The 20,228-nt window shown below is 41.0% G+C and overlaps 1 protein-coding gene across 8 annotated transcripts in view; it reads right to left on the bottom strand.

Annotated features, from left to right (window-relative positions):
- POC1A (POC1 centriolar protein A) overlaps positions 1 to 20,228 on the bottom strand; it is a 106,721-nt gene that overhangs the window by 63,986 nt on the left and 22,507 nt on the right. For 5 of the 8 annotated variants that reach the window (XR_003254467.1, XR_003254468.1, XM_026071496.1 and 2 more), the window contains 2 exons: positions 10,822 to 10,890; positions 7,497 to 7,595 (listed from right to left, as the gene is read on the bottom strand). Coding sequence is in view for 4 of the 8 variants with exons in the window: in XM_026071496.1 (XP_025927281.1) it covers positions 7,497 to 7,595; positions 10,822 to 10,890 (168 nt within the window). In the remaining 4 variants the exon portion in view is untranslated. Of the gene's footprint in view, positions 1 to 1,610; positions 1,705 to 1,887; positions 1,950 to 7,496; positions 7,596 to 10,821; positions 10,891 to 20,228 lie in introns of all 8 variants that reach the window. The other 3 variants (XR_003254469.1, XR_003254470.1, XM_026071495.1) reach the window with 3 other exon arrangements.

The following is a 20,228-nucleotide window of genomic DNA, read 5'->3' as shown; positions in this document are numbered from 1 at the left end:
AAGTCTTAAGTAGTGAAATGTCATTGTTCTGGATCTCAAATAGTTTACAAATACAGCCTCTTCAGGCACAGGTCAAGGGAAAGACCACCCTTAGCCACATTCCAAAGAGGGAGGGAAAAGTACAAGCCTTTTCTTCTGCGTTCTCCTCGCACCTCTCCATAAAAATGCAACAAGGTCACTTGTTACAATAGGCTTCCAAGAGCGGGCTTGCTTCCGTGAAAAGCAGAGTAAAAATGAGGCAGCTGTGAGTAACTGTCTGCAACTGCACTGCTTGTGGAAGATTTGGGGCAGAGGTTTTCAGGCAGTTCCTGACACTTGCTGGCATCTTCTCATCAGTTCTAGTAAGACTGCTGCCAACCCTTATAAAACTTCTGCTTGGACGGCAGAGCAAAGTAGAAAGCAGTGGAAACATGGACATCTTGAGCACTTATCACAAATGTTCTCTTAAGTGAATAACCTCCATACCTATTCCAAGACGACCAAGACTCGCTATTTACAAAACTTCCTGGAGTGGGAATACATCCTCCTGAGAGACCCCAGGGAAATAAAGTGACAAGAAGCAGGTCAGGGAAGGGGAAAAAAAAAAAATTGTTTTGCAGACCACATTTAACTGGAAGACTGAAGGCTGGATCCCCTGCTGCTGATTACCAGATTCCTCCCTTCCAACTCTTAAAAAAATAAAATAGGAGGGGGAGCAGATGCAAACTACAGCACATTCACATTCATTGGCACAGAGTTGCAGCTCTTCAGTTCTTAATAGCACAAGGGGTGCTGAACTACATGAAACTGCCTTCCCAGGAGGGGACTGCACAGAAAGTAAAGAAAAAAAGTACAAAAGCATTCATAAGTATTAATGGATACCAAAATTAGAGACAGTTACTGATTTGGAAGCCAAAAGGTCAGAAGTGAAAAAGCACATCTGGCATATGAGTAATTCCAGAAGAATTTATTTACGTAAAGAATGACTGGCTAACAGAATGAACTGCTACAGCCAGCACAGAGACCACTGGCTAAGCACAGAAGGCACTCGAGGTCAGAAAACACGAAACAGAGGGAGCAAAGCCGACAGGTAGATTTGGATACAGAAGTTCAGCTAGATTTCAGTAGACATAAGAAAACTCGATGGTCACTTCTTTGCATACTTTTCTTTAAGAATAGTTTAAGTATGAACTATCATGGTTGTGAGAACACRTTTTTACAGCAATTTCTTTTCAAAGAAAAAATTAGTTTCCAGAGAATATAAACAATATTGAAGTTATATGAAAGTGTACTTACTGAGACAGCAAACATAAAGGGCACAACACCCTTTTCTTCAGGAAATTCATTATAGTTGATAATTATTCAGGCTCTAGTTTGCTCAGGAAGGATTTCCCAGTCAAACTAAACAGGGAGAACCATGCTGAAATGACAATCTCCCCATAAAGTTTCATGGGCTATACAAGAAGTTAGTCTCCAATCCTATTCAACAAAATTATTTTGGAAAAAACAGACATGGAAGAAATAAGCATCATCCAATGCCTTCTGAAGAAAAACTGAAATCCGGTACTGCAGAAAGACGCTTGAATGCCTGTCTAAACCAATACACATTTGAGGAGTCAGGGGCTATTTACCTTTCATTTAAAAGTCCCATCTGCCAAAGCGGTGGTCTTCCAAGGCTTCACTTTGTTCACATTGCAGATGACTATGTCTGCTGTGCCATTAGCTCTCACATTCGGTAACTCTGCAATTGAGTACCATTTATCTTAAGAAGAACAAGATATTTAACACATTTGTGTTCTTGAATTTTAAAAGAGCAGAAACACTTCCTGGCAGAGGAATGACACAGAGGAACTTTGCACATCTGCTTGTGTGAATTCAGTTTCCCAAACCATCATACCACAGGATTACCTGCTTTTGTGGCTGTCTCATATCCGCTCACATGAGTGGGTCTCTCTGATTCACACCAGGAGCTGAAAGGTAAGCAGTGTCATTCTGAACTAGGGTAACTAACACACCTGCTGGCTGTACTGTTTAGACTAATCCTACAGCTTACTTACAAAACCAAAAATTTGCACATATAAGACCTCTCTCAGGAAGAATAATGTTGCATCCATGTACAGGGTATGTTTAGGTTACACGGCTGCAGAATCCACAACCAAAGTGGCAAGACACACACACTTTGCCATCATCTCCTGTAAGGTTATCTTCTGCTGTACCTATTACCTCTCTCACGAGCATCCACTGAATTTGAGATAAGCAAACAAACCACATACACCACTTAAACCGTGTCCATCACTGCCTTTTGGACAGTTGAAGCCACCCCCATTAAAGATAGTTTTGCTTCTGAGGTACTGACTCCTGAACAAGTTTCAAACAAGTTTCTTAGAAAGTTAAATACAACAGCAAAAAGAGCTTCAGAAGCTTAGACTGAAAGTCTCATCAGCCTCATTCTTTGCAATACAGTACTCTCCACGAGGAGTTACAACACGCCTAAGGAAGGCCTATATTTAAGCATGACTTAAAGAGTCTCTACATCAATTATATTTCCTATTTTCCATAACATTGTGTGAAAAATTATATTCACCAACTTAGCTCATAAGACACTTCTTTTATTCACCATTTTCAGGGTAGCTTTAGATAAACACCCAAGCACTTTCTAAACGTTTAACTGTTGATGTGACATCAACTGTTCAGCATTTGTCCCTAAGACTTTACCATACACAGTCTTCTTGGAATTAGTCAAACAATAGCAGCAAATCTATCACATAATGAAATAAATGTTCTTCTACGCTCATGTCAGTTGTAAACGCATGTAGAAAGCTTTCCTTGTATTTGAGAAAAAAAATCCATCATGAAAACCCCAAAATAAAACATGGTTACCTACTCTCTGGAAAGATAACACTGTAGGATTAAAGACTATATATCTCAAGTAAATGTTCTTGGATCTGATATGTTGTGAAATATGTTCTTTGATCTAATCCTACAGAACTCTTTATACAGTTCACACAGAATTGCTGACCTCAAGGACAAGCATATGACCCCATATATATGCAATCACATGCAAAATCTATGCTTTATATCTTGAATTTCCTTTAGTGGTCCTCACCTCTCAATATTTCAGCTTAAAGTGTGAATTTACTCTGACTCCTTAGCATCTAGATCAAAGCAAACACCCAAATGCTAATAGGATCAAGGCACAGGACTGTAAGACTTCATTTCTTCCCATGAGCTTCAGAGAGCATGTATGCAGGGGTGCTTGCCCCTGAACTTGGGGTTTCCAGGCGCTTACTCAATACTTAGTAGCAGCAGCTTTAGTATTCACTATCACTTTCCCGTCTATGTCTACTCTACCATAGTCATGACTAATTGCTGCTCATCAACGCCTTCTCTTTCACTTCCATCCTGCTTTGAAAGTAAAACTGCCATGTGCAGGGACAAATGGATCTCCCAAACCTCATATTTACAGAAAACACGAGCAGGTGGGCAGAGCAACTTTCCAGCTCCTACCTATTGCTGCAAACAAGCCCAATACACTGAACCATAATTAACCAACTGCCTGAGAAACTAGCATCTTCCAAAGGCTGCAATCTCCATCTACCTATTGAAATGAAAATCATTTTAGAGCAAGTTTGTTTTCAAACTCATCAACCTTGACAGTATTTCATGCCCCTTTTATCCCACTGGTTACTAAGGATTCTTTTTTTCTTCTTACCCATCTCAATGCCAAGCTAATTTTGACATCTGCATTCAGTTACTCTTTCTTAGCACTTGCGCATTAGTCTGATTCTCTCCATGAAAAACTAGATACAAAATGGAGTGTATTTACATAGCCACTGTTTTGATTAGTATTTATGCTTTCACAATGCTTAAGGGGTGGGGAGGAATCCCACAACTATACATCACAGCATACGGTCTCCTCGGAAAAAAGTACCTTCTTTGACTTCGGTAAAAGGTGAATAGTGATTCAAGATGTGTCAAGAGTAATGTCCACATATTTAAAGAGTACTGAAAAGGAGCACTGACAGTCATGACTTTGGGGTATAGCTACATTTAAAAGTATGTCTGCAAAATCTCTGTCTTATTTAAGAAGCAGAATCTTGACACAGCAACACGGCAGTGGAGGAAGAGATGAAGCAGCTTCCCTTTTCATTGAAGGAAAGGGTGACTTCAGCATGAATCCAAAACCACAGGTTGCAGTTTTAAGCCCGATTTTGATGGGAGAGAAGCAGGAGAAATAAAGCTGACATCAACTACACAAAACCCACCTGCATAAGTATTTCATTTTTAAAAACAAACATTTTGCTTAAAACAAAATGAAGCCCTGCTGAAGAGGACTATACAGTCAAATAACTCTTACAGTTGGTTGTAGCAGTGACAGTGCTTGTTAAAAGGAGTCTAAAATAACACATTTCTAAAAGAACTTTACTTGAAAGAAAAAATAGACTGCCATGAATGGACACTTTATTATGGAGTCAAAGTTTCCATGTTCCATTTATATGCACATTCCTTAAAATAATAAGCCAAGCCATTTTCAGAGTTATTAGCCTCTTTTTAACAATGAAGAACATTTCATATAAATTCTAAAATTAAACTTAATCGCTGGGATTCAATACAAGCTCTTAGACTACATTGTTTATTCTGTATCTTCCTCTTCTAASTTTATATTAAAACAGTTTGATTGAAGTGTTGCATTCTTAATAAACTAAAATACAAGGATACTGAGGACTGTCTGTCTTCACATTTCCACATTCTCATTAAGTCTAGTCAGCCATTAGCAGAGACTGTATAGGCCCTACCTTCGCACGCTTTACGATTGTTCTTGTAGCAGACAGCCACAGTATGGCTGATACCCCCCAAAATTAACATTATCTTGATTTTGGCAGCACAGATCAGACTGTGTAGCACAAGAAACAGGAATTAAAACTCCATTTCTTTATAGCAGAACAGAGCTGCACTACAGTTCCAAGGCAAAACAACAACGTTCCTAACCACTTCATGAAAGGCAAGAAAACTGCACAGAAGAGATCGCACCGTTGCATTGCATCAATAGATGATCCATTTTAGTTGTGCCAGCTACCACCTACAGAGCTCCCCATTGCTACTACCTCCACCACTGCTATGTAACCAGGGACAATTTTACTGTTGAAGGCAGTCAGAGGGTTAACTTACAGGTCCCCATTCATGCTCATAGCTAAATTGGAAGATCTATTGAAAGCATCATTTGTACTGCTCAGACCAAAAGATAACACCACATTTACCCCAGGAATAAATATGAAAGAAAAATCCCACTGACTATCACTCTCAGTTTGATCTTCCAGAAGTTACATGTAATACAAGAACTTTCCCACGCTTTTTATTCAGGTACTACCAATGGGAACAGCAGCTCCCATGCTGCATGCCCAAGCCAAAGGTGGCATTTGGGTGTCAGTTCAAATACTGTTTTGAAGTAATTTAGGTCCCCAGAACAAAGTATGCCTCTTTGGCACGCTTCAACACAGATTCACTCTGCCCTCTCTAAAAACACAACACCTGGTCCAACCCAGCTTATTAAGCCCCTCGGAATTTGCAGTTCTCGGCTTCCCATGGGCTCAAAGCACAAGTAGAGCAAATCCTTGTCAATCAACGATACATGACGTGGACTTGCTTCTCAGCAGTACACAAATACAAAAAGTTGGTCCCATCAGCATCCACGGGACATTTGCCAAGTAAGCTGTTTTCCACAGGGGAATGCAGCTGTTTGAGGAAAGACAGATGCTTGGGTGGGGAAGTCATTATTCAAGGGTTTTGTTAAAAAGTTACCTTCAATACACGTCTTACCAGCTGCTGACAGAGGTTCCAGAATTAGCTAAATTTTAGAAGAGAAGGCATTTCTTTCCCTTCCTTAAATTACCACTGAATAACATGTTCTGGTAATGACAGCTGTACAGATTGGGGTAATCTTACTGCAATATTGTATTAGAAGATAACTTGTCAACATTATTTATGCTATTGCTAGGAATACTACCTACTGAAAATGGTATTTCTTCCATAAAGGTTTTCTCTGTCTCTGCTACATTTCAGCCCAGAATTATACTATGCAGAATATCTGAAATTAAAGCAGATAGAGTTCAAAGTTAGTCCAGCTCAATGGGCTAATAAACAAAGATGTCATTGGTTTCATGGCCTGCAAAACCTTAGGGTTAGGATACAGGAGAAGAGGGAAAGGAAGGTGTCGGTTTTAGCCAAAGACCAATATAGACTTTTACCTCCTCCCTCTTTTTATGATCACTTTCTAAGTTTCTCTCCTTCTCACCCAGCATTGCATTCTCTGTTTTCATGGCTTCTCTTGACAGAGCACTGCATGTTGTAAGGCATCAGGTTTACAGCTGCAACAAGTTACACTAGAATCTTGTCTGTTACAAAATACTATGACTATTCCAGCACTTCTAGCAACGGACTGAAGTCCTGTTAAAGTAAACATGCTACTATATTTGAGAGAGAACATATTCTAGCAGCCCAGTAAAGAAGAGCTAAGCTGATAAGATTATGGATGTTATCACAGAGCAACAGATGTCACTTAGAAGCTTACCTTTCAATTAAGACACACCACAGATGCCTAAACCTACTAGTTCACAATCTAATTTTTAGCTTACCACACATTGAAGCAGATGTACCAAAATACAGCCACTGTAACAACGTATTCCAGAATCCTACAGGTATACTCAAACACTAAAAAAGTCCAGAGTGATACAACGCAATACAAAAATTTAAGTGAAGCATCACTGTGTGCAAAAATTATAATTCATATAGCCAATAACCTTAAACTGTTACTTTTGTAATAGTCATGATGTCCAACATCAATACTACACTTATACCAGGTGCATCACGCTGATTTATTCAGCTGGTGAATTCATCCATTAGGAATAGTCTTTTCACACATGATTCAGGGAAGGGATGTGTACTGATGCTGATGCCTCCAAATATTTTGGAACAAAGCTCTAGTACACTATGCCACCTATTTCTAACTTACGTTAAGTCTCTGCACAGATGCCTTGCCTCTGCTAGCCATTAATGAAAAAATATTTTGAACATCTATTTTCAAGACCAACAGCAGCCTAAACGTTTCATTTCAAAATTGACTTCAGTTGTTACTAATGTCTGGGCTTCCTCAGGTATAACATTGTCCAAGCCTACCACAAATTCTTGAATGTGGTGAAAAATGCATATATATGCACTACATGTATTCTCCTTTTTCTAACATATCGTTATACATCATTTTCTTTAATCATACTTACTTTACAGAAAAACAGAAACAACACCAGATTCATTAGTAACAGACTTCCTACAACTCAGATTCATACCAAAAAAATAAGATGGCTCTATAGTTTGATTGCCTGAAATAGTCACGTTTTGTAAGTTACAGAAAACTTTCAGGAAAGAAACTCTGAATATGTAAATTCTTGCACTACTGTAGCAGAAAATAAGCTATGGAAATTGAAGTGCCTACAGTCAGCACTGATGAAGTTATGCTGACCTACCAGGCTGTGATGGGTCCCATCCACACTAGCGCCAGACTTCTGTGTTTTCAGCACATCACCATAATCTGCTGCATCAAAGTTAGTCTTCCATACCATCACCTGCAGAAGAAAGGCAAGTTGCTAAGTTAAGTGTATCAAAACTTTCAGTCTACCTTTACTTAAAGGTCAATTTTGTCACCACATCAGAGAAGAGACAGCAGATGCACACAAAAGCCTGCCAAAGGCAGTTTTACCATTGATCAAATCACAGAAAGGTTGAGATTGGAGGGGACCTTTGGATATCATCTAGCCCAACTTCCCTGCTCAAGCAGGGTCAGCCACCTAGAGCAGGTTGCCCAGGACTGTGTTCAGACAGCTTTTCAATTTGTCCAAAGATGGAGACTCCACAGCCTCTCTGGGCAACCTGTTCCGGTGCTCAGGAACTAAACTAAAGATTGTTACTTGTAAATACGTTACTGAACACAGATGTAGCACAACGGAGTTCTCAGTGGGTAAAATGACCTCTTCCAACATTCCTTTGGTCAGGAACATCATGGCACTAAGGCTACTCAGAAAACCTCAAAGCAACATGTGGAATATACCATTAAGCCACGAGTACATTAAAATACTATGTTCTACATTATAGCACTTATGAGTCACACACCAAACAGCTAGTGCTCGTTTTTTTTTCCCTTCCAAGAGAGCCATTCTCAGAGACCGGAGAGATTAGTACTTCGAAACTTGTATTAGAGATCTTAAGCTATTTTGCCAACTAGCTACCAAAAGTAAATCCTACTTATAGGCACCTTCTCTCCATAATGCAATAAGTATCTATTTTAGAAGAGATGAGGAGCTGGAACCGGGCCCCCTCTAATATATTAACCACTTCAACATATCAAGCAAATCTATGGAGTAAAATCCTTCTTCTGCAGTTTCTGCCCTTCCTTTCCATGAAATACACAGGGCCTTTTCTTTTGTACTTGCATGTTTATCCAGTCAGGCCATTCCACTGTGTAACAGAAGAAAAGACGATGCTTTTTTACTGTACAGATCATGTCTTCACAGCGAGCAAAGGTGCTACTACAAAGACAGACACTGCTACATATTCTAACGTGAGGATTAAGAGAAGAGCAACACAGCCCAGTGAAGACATGACAAAAACAAGTGCCTGCTCATACCCCTACCTGGCATTAAAGTCTGTCTATATCTTCAGCAGGGTCACCCATGCTAACTACATTAAAAACTAACATATATTTGCAGCACAGAGTGCAAATGACATTTCCTGATTTCAGTAGACTCATACAAAAGGCCAGTTAACAGTTCAGTAATTAATATGTCTTTTCAGATGGGTCATAAGCACATTCCTTCACATAAGCAAATTCCTTCACAAAACTTTCTCACTGATCTATAGAGTTTTTCTTGATTATCATTATTTCTCATTACTTCCTCTCAGGTCCAGAAGACAGTATTCAGTGAGGTCGATTCCAATGAAAAAACTTCGTAGACTATAAACTAGCAATCTAAGACTAATGTTGTTTTATAATACATACATATATTGTACGTTAAAGTTTTTTCTCCACGCATGAAAGGGAGCATTGTCTGCATTTTCAGATACAAACCCAACAGGAGTGGGGGAATTCCTTCACGAAAGCTAAAAACAGGAAAGTTACAGCCAGTCTTCCCAACGCACACCTTCAGAAAGGTATGCAGCTTTGAGCCGTAAAGGAACCAGCTTCCAGAGAAGTTAGTATATGGTCAAATGCCATAAACATACCTTTTTACAAAGGATCTTCTGGGGGAAGCTTTACCATTCACTGTCTCATTTTAACAGTAGCAGGAGACATTTTAAGGGAAAAAGTCAATCTCATTTGCAGTGAACATTGCCTTATAGAAAGAAATCCCAACCCATAGAAAGAAAAAGAAGGATCTGATAGAACAAAAGCTTTTTAAAAGAATGTCCTTTATACAATGGTGAAAAGTAGGCTAACTCATCCTCTTAAGCTACAAATCAAAAGTCAGCTTTTTGGCTATCAGAGCTGGATATAAAATCCTGTATTCCAAAACAGTCTTCTTTCCTATTGAAAATAAATAACAATAAATTGTTATATAAATGCAACTTCCAGCATCACCACAGCTCTTGAGGGGCAATGAAACAGTAGCAAAAGGCACATTTATTTCTTGCGTTAGATAAGCATTTCAAGAGCAAACCTTAATAAAGCGACCCCAATATAATTTTATAAGACAAAAAACTAGATGCTCTTCTCTCTCTTTCTCTCACTCTCTCCTTTGAAAGAGTCTGTTTTAAAAGCTTAAATGAAAAGTGGTCTTGAAGAGACAGCGCAGAAAGCTATGCCATCTTTCTTAGCAGGTCTATAAAAAGGAATTAAAAAGTAACAGCTCATAAAACTGTCACCAGCTATGAAGAACACAGCAAGTCACTTCAGGATGGTACAGACATATTGGGTATGTTTTTGCTTCACCCCACTGACAGCAGAAAATAAAATCCAGCAGCTTTTATGAAGAAATGTGAATCCGGATTACAACCCAGAACCAAAGCATAAGGAAGAGATACCTACACAACTGCTTCATCCACAAAAAGCTTCTACACAAAGGGTACCAGCAGGATGAGATACCTACGTTCTCAGTCCTGGTGCACACATGGAGCTCAGCAGAGAAAAGTCCAGCTCTGACCCCAAAAGTCGTGCAACTGCAGCATTCGCACAGTTTGGCAGCAGGCTACCATTAATCAAAAGACTTGCAGCCTATACGTGTGTCCAATCAGACATGAAACCATCTGGTCTCAGCACTGAAGATGGCTTAATATCAAATAAGATTGACGAGACAAATTTGTGGGAGGAGGGGAACATTGAGAACTATGAAATACAAGGCCCCTGCACTGTACATCAGTAGAGTATGGAAGACTATTTGCAAGAAGTTCTGTCTGCTTGCCTTGTCCTTACGCTTTTCCCTCAGAATTAGCCAGTGGCAGATGCCAGAGACAATCCTGGGCTACACGGATCTTCAGGCTGACTCAGTGCAATCGTTTTTACACTTGTCTAGCCGAGTGTCCAGCAGCAGCCAGAAGCAGATGCCTCAGAAAAGCATGTAAGAAACAAGGTCTGTATATAAAGTAATATTTCCTCTGTTGTATGTACCTCACTTCCAACCAATTCAGCTTACATGCTTCCTCAGTCAGGAAAAACTCTACGTTTAATAGCCCGCGCCATTTTTTTAAACAGCTGTTCTCTCTTTAAAAGCAGTAAGGTGCCTAGGTACACTAGCATAGGTATTAAGAGAAAACAGCAAGAACAGGGCACATAATTATTAAATTAAACCACTCACATACCTGTTCATCAGAACCCCCAGAAGCAAACAAGTCTCCCGTTCTTGAGAAGGCTACACAGGTGGCTGGCCCCTGTGAATAAATTTAAGGGATAGATTAAAAAATAATAATAATAATGTTATAAAGCTTTATTTACTACAGCTTTACAAAATACTTTTCTTTTGACATCAGCAGTGTAAAGGCAAAATTTAAAAAGCTCTTATCAGTCAGGTAACTGGCCCACAATTAGCATGCTAAGCTTGCTGGCACTGGGTTACCATTTCCCCCATTTTTCATGGGGTTTAAGATACCTAGCTTTGCAATATTCATGGCATTAAGACAGAGAGGAACAAACTAAGTTTTATGGCTTCAGCCTTTTCCTTGTTCCCTCTCGGTCATTCTCTCTTCCCTTTAGAATTAGCATGTCCTAAAACTCCTATCTATCTTTTGAAAGAGGTGAGACTGTTTAGTTTTGTAAGTGCAGCCTTCAGTTAGGGACCAGAAGAAAGCTTGCGCCTAAGCCACCTTTAGGGAAAGGTTATAAGGAGAAAAGGAGGTTTAAACACACACAGAGTACAGCAAACAGTATTGAGAGAGACTGTTAGGATAAAAAATATCCCCGCTACTGACAGTGCTCAGCATTCACAAATCGTAAGCCATGTCCCATGAAAATCTGGGTTTTTGAATCACAACTTTGAGAAGTGATAAATTCACCTTCCAGACTCCAACTGTCAAGCCTTCAGATTTTATATTTTCCAAACTCCTCTTCACAGCATGAGTACTAGAAATATGAAAGAAAAACCCACTAATCCAAGATTCTCACACAATCGTATGTAGGTGCCACATACTTGTGCTGGGGGCCACAACTTTAAATGTTATTCAAAACATACAGGGTACTGACACCGATAGACAACCTATTTCGTGGACTGTAGTGTTCAACAAATTCACCATAGGCAATGGCATCTTTCTCTCTGCACACTTTCCTAACAGTATTTCTTTGAAAATATACAGCTGTCACTAAGGGACAGCACAAAACACACGACTGATGCTGAAAAGAACCAATAGGTAAGGCTAGATGATTGCGTCCCAGGCAAGAGGTGAAAGATATTCAGTTCTACGGCTTCAGTTTTCTAGCACAAACTAAAAGATTTAATTAAATGGCATTATATGCTTCCTATATATTTCTAGGCCATTCCAGGCAAACTGCTCACTGCAGAAGATCCAAGGCTTAAAGCTCTCACAACTCCACCATGGCCTAACTTCAGAACACACCTGACCAACTATCAAAGTAATCAATTAATTTGCACATGTAAGCCTCACATATCCATTTTTATAAGATGGCCAAGGTTAGCAGCATTTAAGTCAAGGAATCTGTACAAGCAGAACAACTGAACATACATTTGCTTCAGTGTTCAGAGTAGAATCCTGTTATTCATTTTATTTGAGACTTGGGAGTCAAGAAGTTTGCAAAGCATAAGACCACTGTGCTCAGCACAGGAGGAAGGAAGAGACAAGGACCTCCGAGGAGCACTAGAAAGAATAACAGAAGAGCAGGTCACTGAATGGCAGACAACAGCATCAGCAGGACATACCTGGTCTTGTAAATTAGCTTCAATTTAAAGAGTACTACAGATTACAGTGGAGTTTGGCAGGAGGCAACTGCTCTCCTTTGGATACCAATTAACAGGACAAAGTCAATGCAGGGGTGAACATCTGAAGCTACTGGAGATGACACCACAGAAGCACTTCTTCACAGACCCTCACGTGGTGGAGGATGTAGGCAAGCAATGACAGAGGCTTCAAACCAAGCAGGCACCAGGCACCTGCAGCAGCACAAGAGAACGCAAAAAGCAGGCAAGCACTACTTATGGCACAGCTGCTTGCTCTTTTCAAGCTACAGGCTAACAATCTACGTAGACTTATGTCAGCTGTCAGGTTTAAAACTGCTTTTCTCTTAGCAGTAGTTTTACAGAAGAGAAGCCAGAACTAATGCGTCCATGATCATCTTTGTATAGCACAGACCCTTGCATTTGAAGACGTCTCACACTTAAAACAAGCAGTCAGTTCCGAGAGACTTTAAACAGTCTTGTCTGTTCTTTTTCTGAAGCAGTGGTTGAGCAGAAGCACGCATTTCACACCACACACCTAGTTTAATACGTTTTCGACCTTTAAGCAAGCACCCAGAAGAAAGCACGCAAGAAGGATGAGGCAGACATTTCCGAGATGCAGCTAAACAGAGTTGGGAAATAGTTATGTGTGTTAGAGCACAGACACAAGAGACAAACTGTTCAGCTGGGAATAAACAGCCAAGAATACAGAAGGAAGTTTTATGGCAGCTACTAAACACATTATTTCACAGGCTGTCTTAAGCCAAAGCTTTTGCCTGAGCTGGAATTAACTTTCCGGAGGCTGCATATGGCCAAGTTTGCCGGGAAAGCAAGCTGAGCTTGTGACAGGCTTAAAGAAAGAAAACACAAATATATACTTTCTGACGGAAATAGAGTTATCAGCCTTCAAGTAACACTATGGGTATCTCTCAGAAGGCAGGTAAGCAGCTTCTCCTCACCCTGTATCACACAGAAGTACTGTTCTAATACGACTTCATGTCTTCCCAAAGGGCCTTCCATGAAAACCCAACATTTCTGAACCAAGTCATTTCTAGTTTCCCTTCTTTCTCTCATATCCTAAAAAAGTGAATTCATCTTTAGAAACCCTGAAGCAAGACATACACACAAATGATTGCATTTGGGATAAATGCCCAACACTCATTGCAACTCGTGCCCCACAGTCCTCTGTGCTTTCAAATATGCTGGCGTAAGATAGTGCTGGCGAAACTAGAGTCTCAACATGTTCATGCCATGTTTGAAGAGTTTTAGCCTCCTTAAAAACACTTTCCGATACTTCCATGCCATCATTTCGTCTAAAGTGATTTCAAAAGGTTTGTGGCCTTCTAATAGCATAGATCATCTCATTATGGAATACCAGCCTGAATTGATCTAGCTGCAGTATTTTCAAAACGCATGCACAATCATTAGTGTGACTAAGCTTGTTCAGCTAACACAGCATTAAATGGCGCAGTTATTTCAAACCAACGACACTGTCATCAACAGACTGAGACAAAGCGTACTTCTGCCCTCTTCTACTCCCACCTGCTTTCCCCCTGCACCAGGAAATGTTCAGYGCTCTAATCACACTATCACTCATGGAGATTCTCTAAAATAAAATGAAAAAGCAAAAGACAGATATGGAGAAAGGACAAAAGCAAGTACATAAACCCCAAAATCTACACTGTGGTGAATACTGCTGAAAGTTAAAAGTTTCTGAATGAAGTGGGAAACAACAGAAAGGCACAATTCATAATGTCTGTGCATTATCAAGGTATCAAATGCTGTATTTGAAAAATTTGGTTCTTGAAGATACGGAAGTTACACTCTGACTGTAATAAACCAGTAAGGGTCAGGGCAGGGGGGAAGGAACCAGTCGAGATGTTGCTTGAGACAAAACGTTCAGGAATGAGCACAAGCGAGGAACACCGGAGAACAGCAGTGTTTTGCAAAATGATTTCATTAGTCTCTAAATATTTCAGTGTATTTAGACAAAATTTAGCACAATTTACAAATCACATCAAAACAGGCCGTGAACTGACTCCAAAGTCAGGACATTCTGAATGGAAGAGGAGTGGGGGCGGAGGAGGAGGTTCCACAGAACATATTCCTCCCAAAATAGAAATGGGTATCAAAGGCAGAATGTGCCTTTAGAAATTGAAATAATGGGAACAAACAAGTCAATAGACACAACATCCTCTACAGATTTGTTGACATAAATTAAGTGAAAAGACTTTTTGCTACATACACACACAGCACTCCCCCCGGATATAACAGGTTTGCTATGGCAACATACAAATAACTGTTTGCCAAATACTCTTAGAATTTAATATAAACACACAAAACAAAAATGGAAAAAAATGCACATACCAGTGATTAGACACAGCCTGACTTGCAATCGTTCCAGGTAAGAGATGGCAGAGATCTGACAAATTTGTGACAAAGTCCTGGACAACAGGTATGTGGTTGGAGATTGAAGAATTCAAAGCTTGCTTGCTTCAGGTATTTTTTTTTTTCTTTAAAGTTACTATTTTGCATTTAAAATATTGTCAAAGTGGTGGTCGCACATTCTTCTCTCCAAGCTGTAGGGAGAATTTTATGCTTTGTTCTCTCCAGTGCAGCTAGAACATGCTGGGCTGCAGCAACCTTCTAAAGGCTCACTTGTATTCTTTTCTCTGTAGCAGGATATAAATGCCCTTTTATTAGTATCCCCAGAGTGGTCAGCACTTCTAGTTCTGCATCCTCATTGTTCTAGGTGCTGCAAGAACTAGAAGCTGATAGCATCAGTCCCCAAATTCCTACTGTTTCTTGCCTTATCAGCTTAAGCAACAGAAAGGTGCAGAGAGAAGAGGTTTGATAATGAGATACCAAGTCAACCTGAAGACTGTTGAGCTTTTGCGCACCTCAGAGAGTGAACTTTCATGCACCTCAAAGAGTTTGAAAGGATAATTATAGTTTTGGTGATACTAGGAGACAACTCTGGAAAGTCTGAGGGAAAGCATAGAAAAGAACAAAAAGTCATGCATTTGAGAAGTTGAGTGGAAAGAACATCACAGCTAATCAGGATTCAATCCATCTCCCCCAGTGAAAGAACAATACCGGGTAGGGTGGAGACAAGCCCCAAGGTGCCTTGAAAAGGACAAATAGCATTGAATGCAAAGAAACTGGGGAGCCAAGAGCTACAAAAGGAAAGCTAACATGGTCAAACCTAGTCCTTTGCAGCAGAGTTCCCACTGAACAAGATTTGGACAAGATCAGCCGGTCACAGCATGGTAGCTGAAACACAGGGTGACACCAGTTCTAGCTGCATACATAGGTAAGAAAGGTGAGGCACAGCTTCATATTACGCAATCTAATTTAAGTGCTGACCACCAAGAGACAGAGATTACCTTTTCCTTTCCCACCTCCATTTTCCCACCTCCTACTGATTAAAGCTAGCAGCCACAAGGCCGTTATTGCTCTAGCAATCTGCAGTTTGATCAGTTCACACAAAACAAAGTGTGGCCTTAAGAAACGATGCACAGAAAGATTATGAATGACTTCAGAGCAGTCTGCATTCATCAGCTAGAAAGATCAGATCTGAAGGTAGCATACTGCCTTCAGATCTTACAGCACTGAATGACTGGCAGGATGTTAGTAGCATCCGTAACAATTGAGAAAGGGATGACAAAAGACAGCAGGAATAGCATTCCTGAAAACAAAGCTTTTAATGGTAGAGCTAAAAAACAGATCTCTGAAGAGATACTGAAGAGACAGGTCAAGAGTCCTGGAAAGGGAGAAATGGAAATACATCTGGAGCAAGAGCTGTAGCTGCATACAGAGAGCAGATGAATGAGAGAGAAAGCCCTCTTGAACCTTACACTTCCTCCCTCAAAGAACTGAGGAAGGACACAAGGCAGAGCGCACAGTTTCAAGAACAGCAGGGCCAATGCCATCAACAGTCAATTCAAGTCAAGAGAAGACAGACTTCTGAGCTTCAGCTAGGATAAAGCTAAGACTTTAGCTTTAGCATAACAGAAGAAACAAGAGCCAGACTGGAGAGGGTCCAAGAATAAACCATAAGTTTAATGATGCGCATTCAGCGAGATGAAAGGAAAGGCAGAGATGAAGGTAGCTGGAGAGAAGTGGGGTCAAGGATGCTGGCAGACTTATTTAAGTTCTTGAAGAAACAAATGAATATTTACTTAGTAGAGAAGAGACAGATAACAGAGTAAGCGAGGCACCAAGAATTGGAACAAGGGATATCTACAGAATGTGAACAGTTGAATTAAAGTAGAGTTTCCTCTTCTGCTGCCCATAAAAGGAGATGTAAAAGAGGGAAGTAAACAAGCAGTACATTCAGTCAGATCCTCATGGAAAAGATAGCTAGCACAAAGAGGAAAAAGGAGATACGAGTAGTGACGGAAGCCTGAGAAGAAATTTGGAGGTGGCAACACAGGCATGGGATTATCAGTTTAAGGCATAAAAAAATAAACAGAGCAGTCATTGTCACTGTTCAAGGTGCTTTCAACTGCTCCATGGCACAACAGAAGAGGGCAAGAGGGTAAGCAGACTAACCTTGAAATGACAGAGGGTAGAGGAGCAAGGGAGGGAAAGAATAAGTGATTGGGACAGTTATGAGAGTGACAAGAGCAAGTGAGAAACCTGATAAAAGCTCCAAAGTCCAAAGGAATACAGAGGGCCTGAGACAAGATGCTAGATGACCTGCATCTTTCCCCTATCACTTGGTTTTAGCAGCAGAGAGATCAGTGAGAACAGTTCAGTGAAGACTAATTGAAATTAAAAGACCTTTAGGTAAGGTGGAGAACAATGAGCCAGTGTCTCAGGTTCAGTGATGAACTGCAAGCAAGGAAGCACACACCTATGAAGACCTATTCAGTCTCAACACAAAAGATGACAGACAAGTCTGGATACACAGCAGAAAAAGAAAGCTGAATTCAGAGAGGGAGACAGAGTCAGGAAGAAGAATGAGGGACAGGAAAGGTGACAAAGCTAACACAACTTGTTTCATAATCTTGTACAAGATACAGCATGAACCCTGTAGAAGCAGCAGCAGATAGGAAAAGCCAAATTTTAGAAAGAGACTTGGGGAGGGGGGGGAGCAATGAGACAGCCAGGGACGTTTGTTGTCTTTTACGAACAGCACAGACATTCCAAAGACAACGCAGGGGGAGAGGGTATCAGCATAGGCATTATGATGGCAAGTCAAGAGGCACAGGGTAGAGCTAAGTATTGTCCCCAAGTAGAGATGGAGTGGCAAGCTACAGTGGGTGTAGAAAGAATCTGCATTTCTTCTGGTAAGCAGAAGAAAAGCGTCCAGATGAAAAGGGGCAGATTCCTAGAAACTGCACAGTGAGGTGGTAACACAAAGGAGAGAAAGGGAGAGAGAAGAACCAAGGAAAAAAGGACAAGGAGCCAAAGATGGCAACAACAACATGGACTGTTTTCATGTAGAAAATAGCTCTAGCAAGAAGTCACAAGGAGTCTCAGCAAACAGTTTTGAAATGTCTTGTATCACTATATGGAGCGCAATCTGCAGCCTTGCGCCTTGCCTGGCCAGACAAGAAAGCGTGCTGCAGCTAGCATAGGGAATATTAATGCAGCTTCCCTAATATATTGGCACCTTATAATTGAATCTTCAGTAGCTTTTTGACTCCAGAAAGTTTAAGTTCAAAAAAGCCCAACCCAAAACAAACAAAATGCAACAAAAAACAAACCACAGGAAGAACGCAACTCATTTGTATTTATAATGTTAATCTAAAGCCTGTGGCTTACTCTTTGTAATGCACCCTTTTCTCTTCCTGTGCTGGTGCAGTTCTGTGTGGCCCAAAGAAGCCCTCAAACTCTTTAAAGTGGGCTAGCCTGCATGCATGTCAATGCCACCTATGTAGAGCTGGCAACAGGCAGTAAAGGAGCACACCTGCTTCCTGTGCACCTGCTCACAATATCTTGCTTTTTACTCAGCAAAGCAGAGAGCACTTACACCGCCCAGGTAGGTGGAATGCAACTACTTCATGGTTCAAGCTAAGGTTGCTTGGAGAATCCTAACTTTGTATTTTCTGGCTTCCTATTTATAAATATAACCATGCGGATGTTTTCCAAATACTTACTGAGAACTTCCATTCCCCTAAGGAAGCTGTCTGGAAATGCTCTCATCGGACTGCTCCAAAGGGCAGACAGACACAGCACACATACCTGCTCTTCACTAACAACTATCTGGAGGCGACTTACGGCCCCGAAACCTTCCGTTCCTGGATGATGACTCAGGCCCAAAGGTGGACCTACATACCAGCTCTGTCTCTCATCTGTATGGAATTAGCCAAAAGTACTTCACAACTCGAGACACTCAAGAATGAAAATACGCAGCTCTGTACACAATGATATTTTGCAGCTGCAAGATGTCAACTCCAAGCTGCAAACTCCTGTCTCTAATGATCCTTCTTCTACGAGGGGGCCAGCTCTGTTACAATTAAAGACAGCAATGTAAACTTGGCAATCCTCCCTATGTAAACTACAGCTAATCAGCTGGTAACAAATTCCTGGCACTCCAGCAGTTGCGTCAAAGTATGTCTAAAGGACCCTAAGTCTTTTTTCTTCAAGTGTCCACTTTCATGCAGCCTTCCCAGAACAACAGAAAAGCAGTCAGCTGTCAGAATAAGAACCAAGTCTGGAGCAACATATTCACCCATACAAACTCACTTCTTAAGAATGTCTTCAGAACAGGCTGCTCATTTGGTGGCTAACATTCCTATAGCCCTCACTTAAAAAGGCAAATCTACTTAATGACCAAGAAAACCACACACACTTCAGTTTTAGCCACTTGGAGTTACTGGCAGAAATCACAGTGAGACTAGGAAAATAAAAAAAAAGCCCTCAGTATCAAATAGACTCAGTTTATCTAGCAGCAGAGCAGGCTGGATAGAGCAGCAGCCAGCAAAGGAATCTACCCCAGCAGCTTCCGATGGAAGTGGCGCTCACTGTCACTGCTTGTTGGTTACAGGGAAAGAAACACAGAACATCATGTGTTTTCAGTGGAAAAGGTACCTGTTAAATCAGGCATTAAAAAATCCTACAACAATATAGCACACAGCAGAGTGAAAGCCATCCCAGGGCTCTGCCAGGCCTGGTTCTGCAGCCTTCTTAACCTAATGCAATACCCTTAAAGAGAACCAGAAAGCACTACCAGCCCCTTTTGTACTTCCATTTGTTTCCAAGCAGAAGGAGCTGTAAACCCACAATGACAACTGCCCCTCAGTTGTGCCAGTGTCAAAGCATTTCCAGTGCTTGTTAGATGACCAGGAAAAAGTGACAGACAGTATTTTATTGATCTGAAATAGTAAAAAAAACCATGCAGTTTTAACCCAGCTTCTAAGCAGATGATTCAGAGGCTTGGACCCAGACAGACCCTCTGACAGTAGATGCAGCTCTACAGGTCTCAGGCTGCAGGGAGTGCTTGGGGCCTCTCCAGGAGGCCTGGGCTGGCAGTCAGCTCTCCTGCAGGAGGTGTGCTGCTGTTGACGAGTTGTGTCRTCAGRTAAGGGAGTTACRGGAGGAGGKCAGTAGGCTRCRCAGCATCCGAGAAGATGAGCAAAAGATAGACAGGGTATTCTTGGAGACTGTACAGCTCCAGGAGTCCCAACCCCCCACAGCAATGGAGTTGCCGGAGGGCTCTGTGCTGTGTGAAACGGTACATCATAACACCGTAGAAGAAGGCTGGAAACTGGTCACTGCTCATGGGAGAAGAAAGGCTCCTACTCCTCCCAAAGACTTGCAGCTGAAGAACAGGTTTAGTGCCCTCCAGGATGAGGAGGAGATGGGCATGGCTGC

This window comes from Apteryx rowi, unplaced genomic scaffold, assembly GCF_003343035.1.
Source record: "Apteryx rowi isolate R43461 unplaced genomic scaffold, aptRow1 scaffold_326, whole genome shotgun sequence".
Taxonomy (NCBI): domain Eukaryota; kingdom Metazoa; phylum Chordata; class Aves; order Apterygiformes; family Apterygidae; genus Apteryx; species Apteryx rowi.
This window is presented reverse-complemented; position numbering and strand designations above follow the sequence as displayed.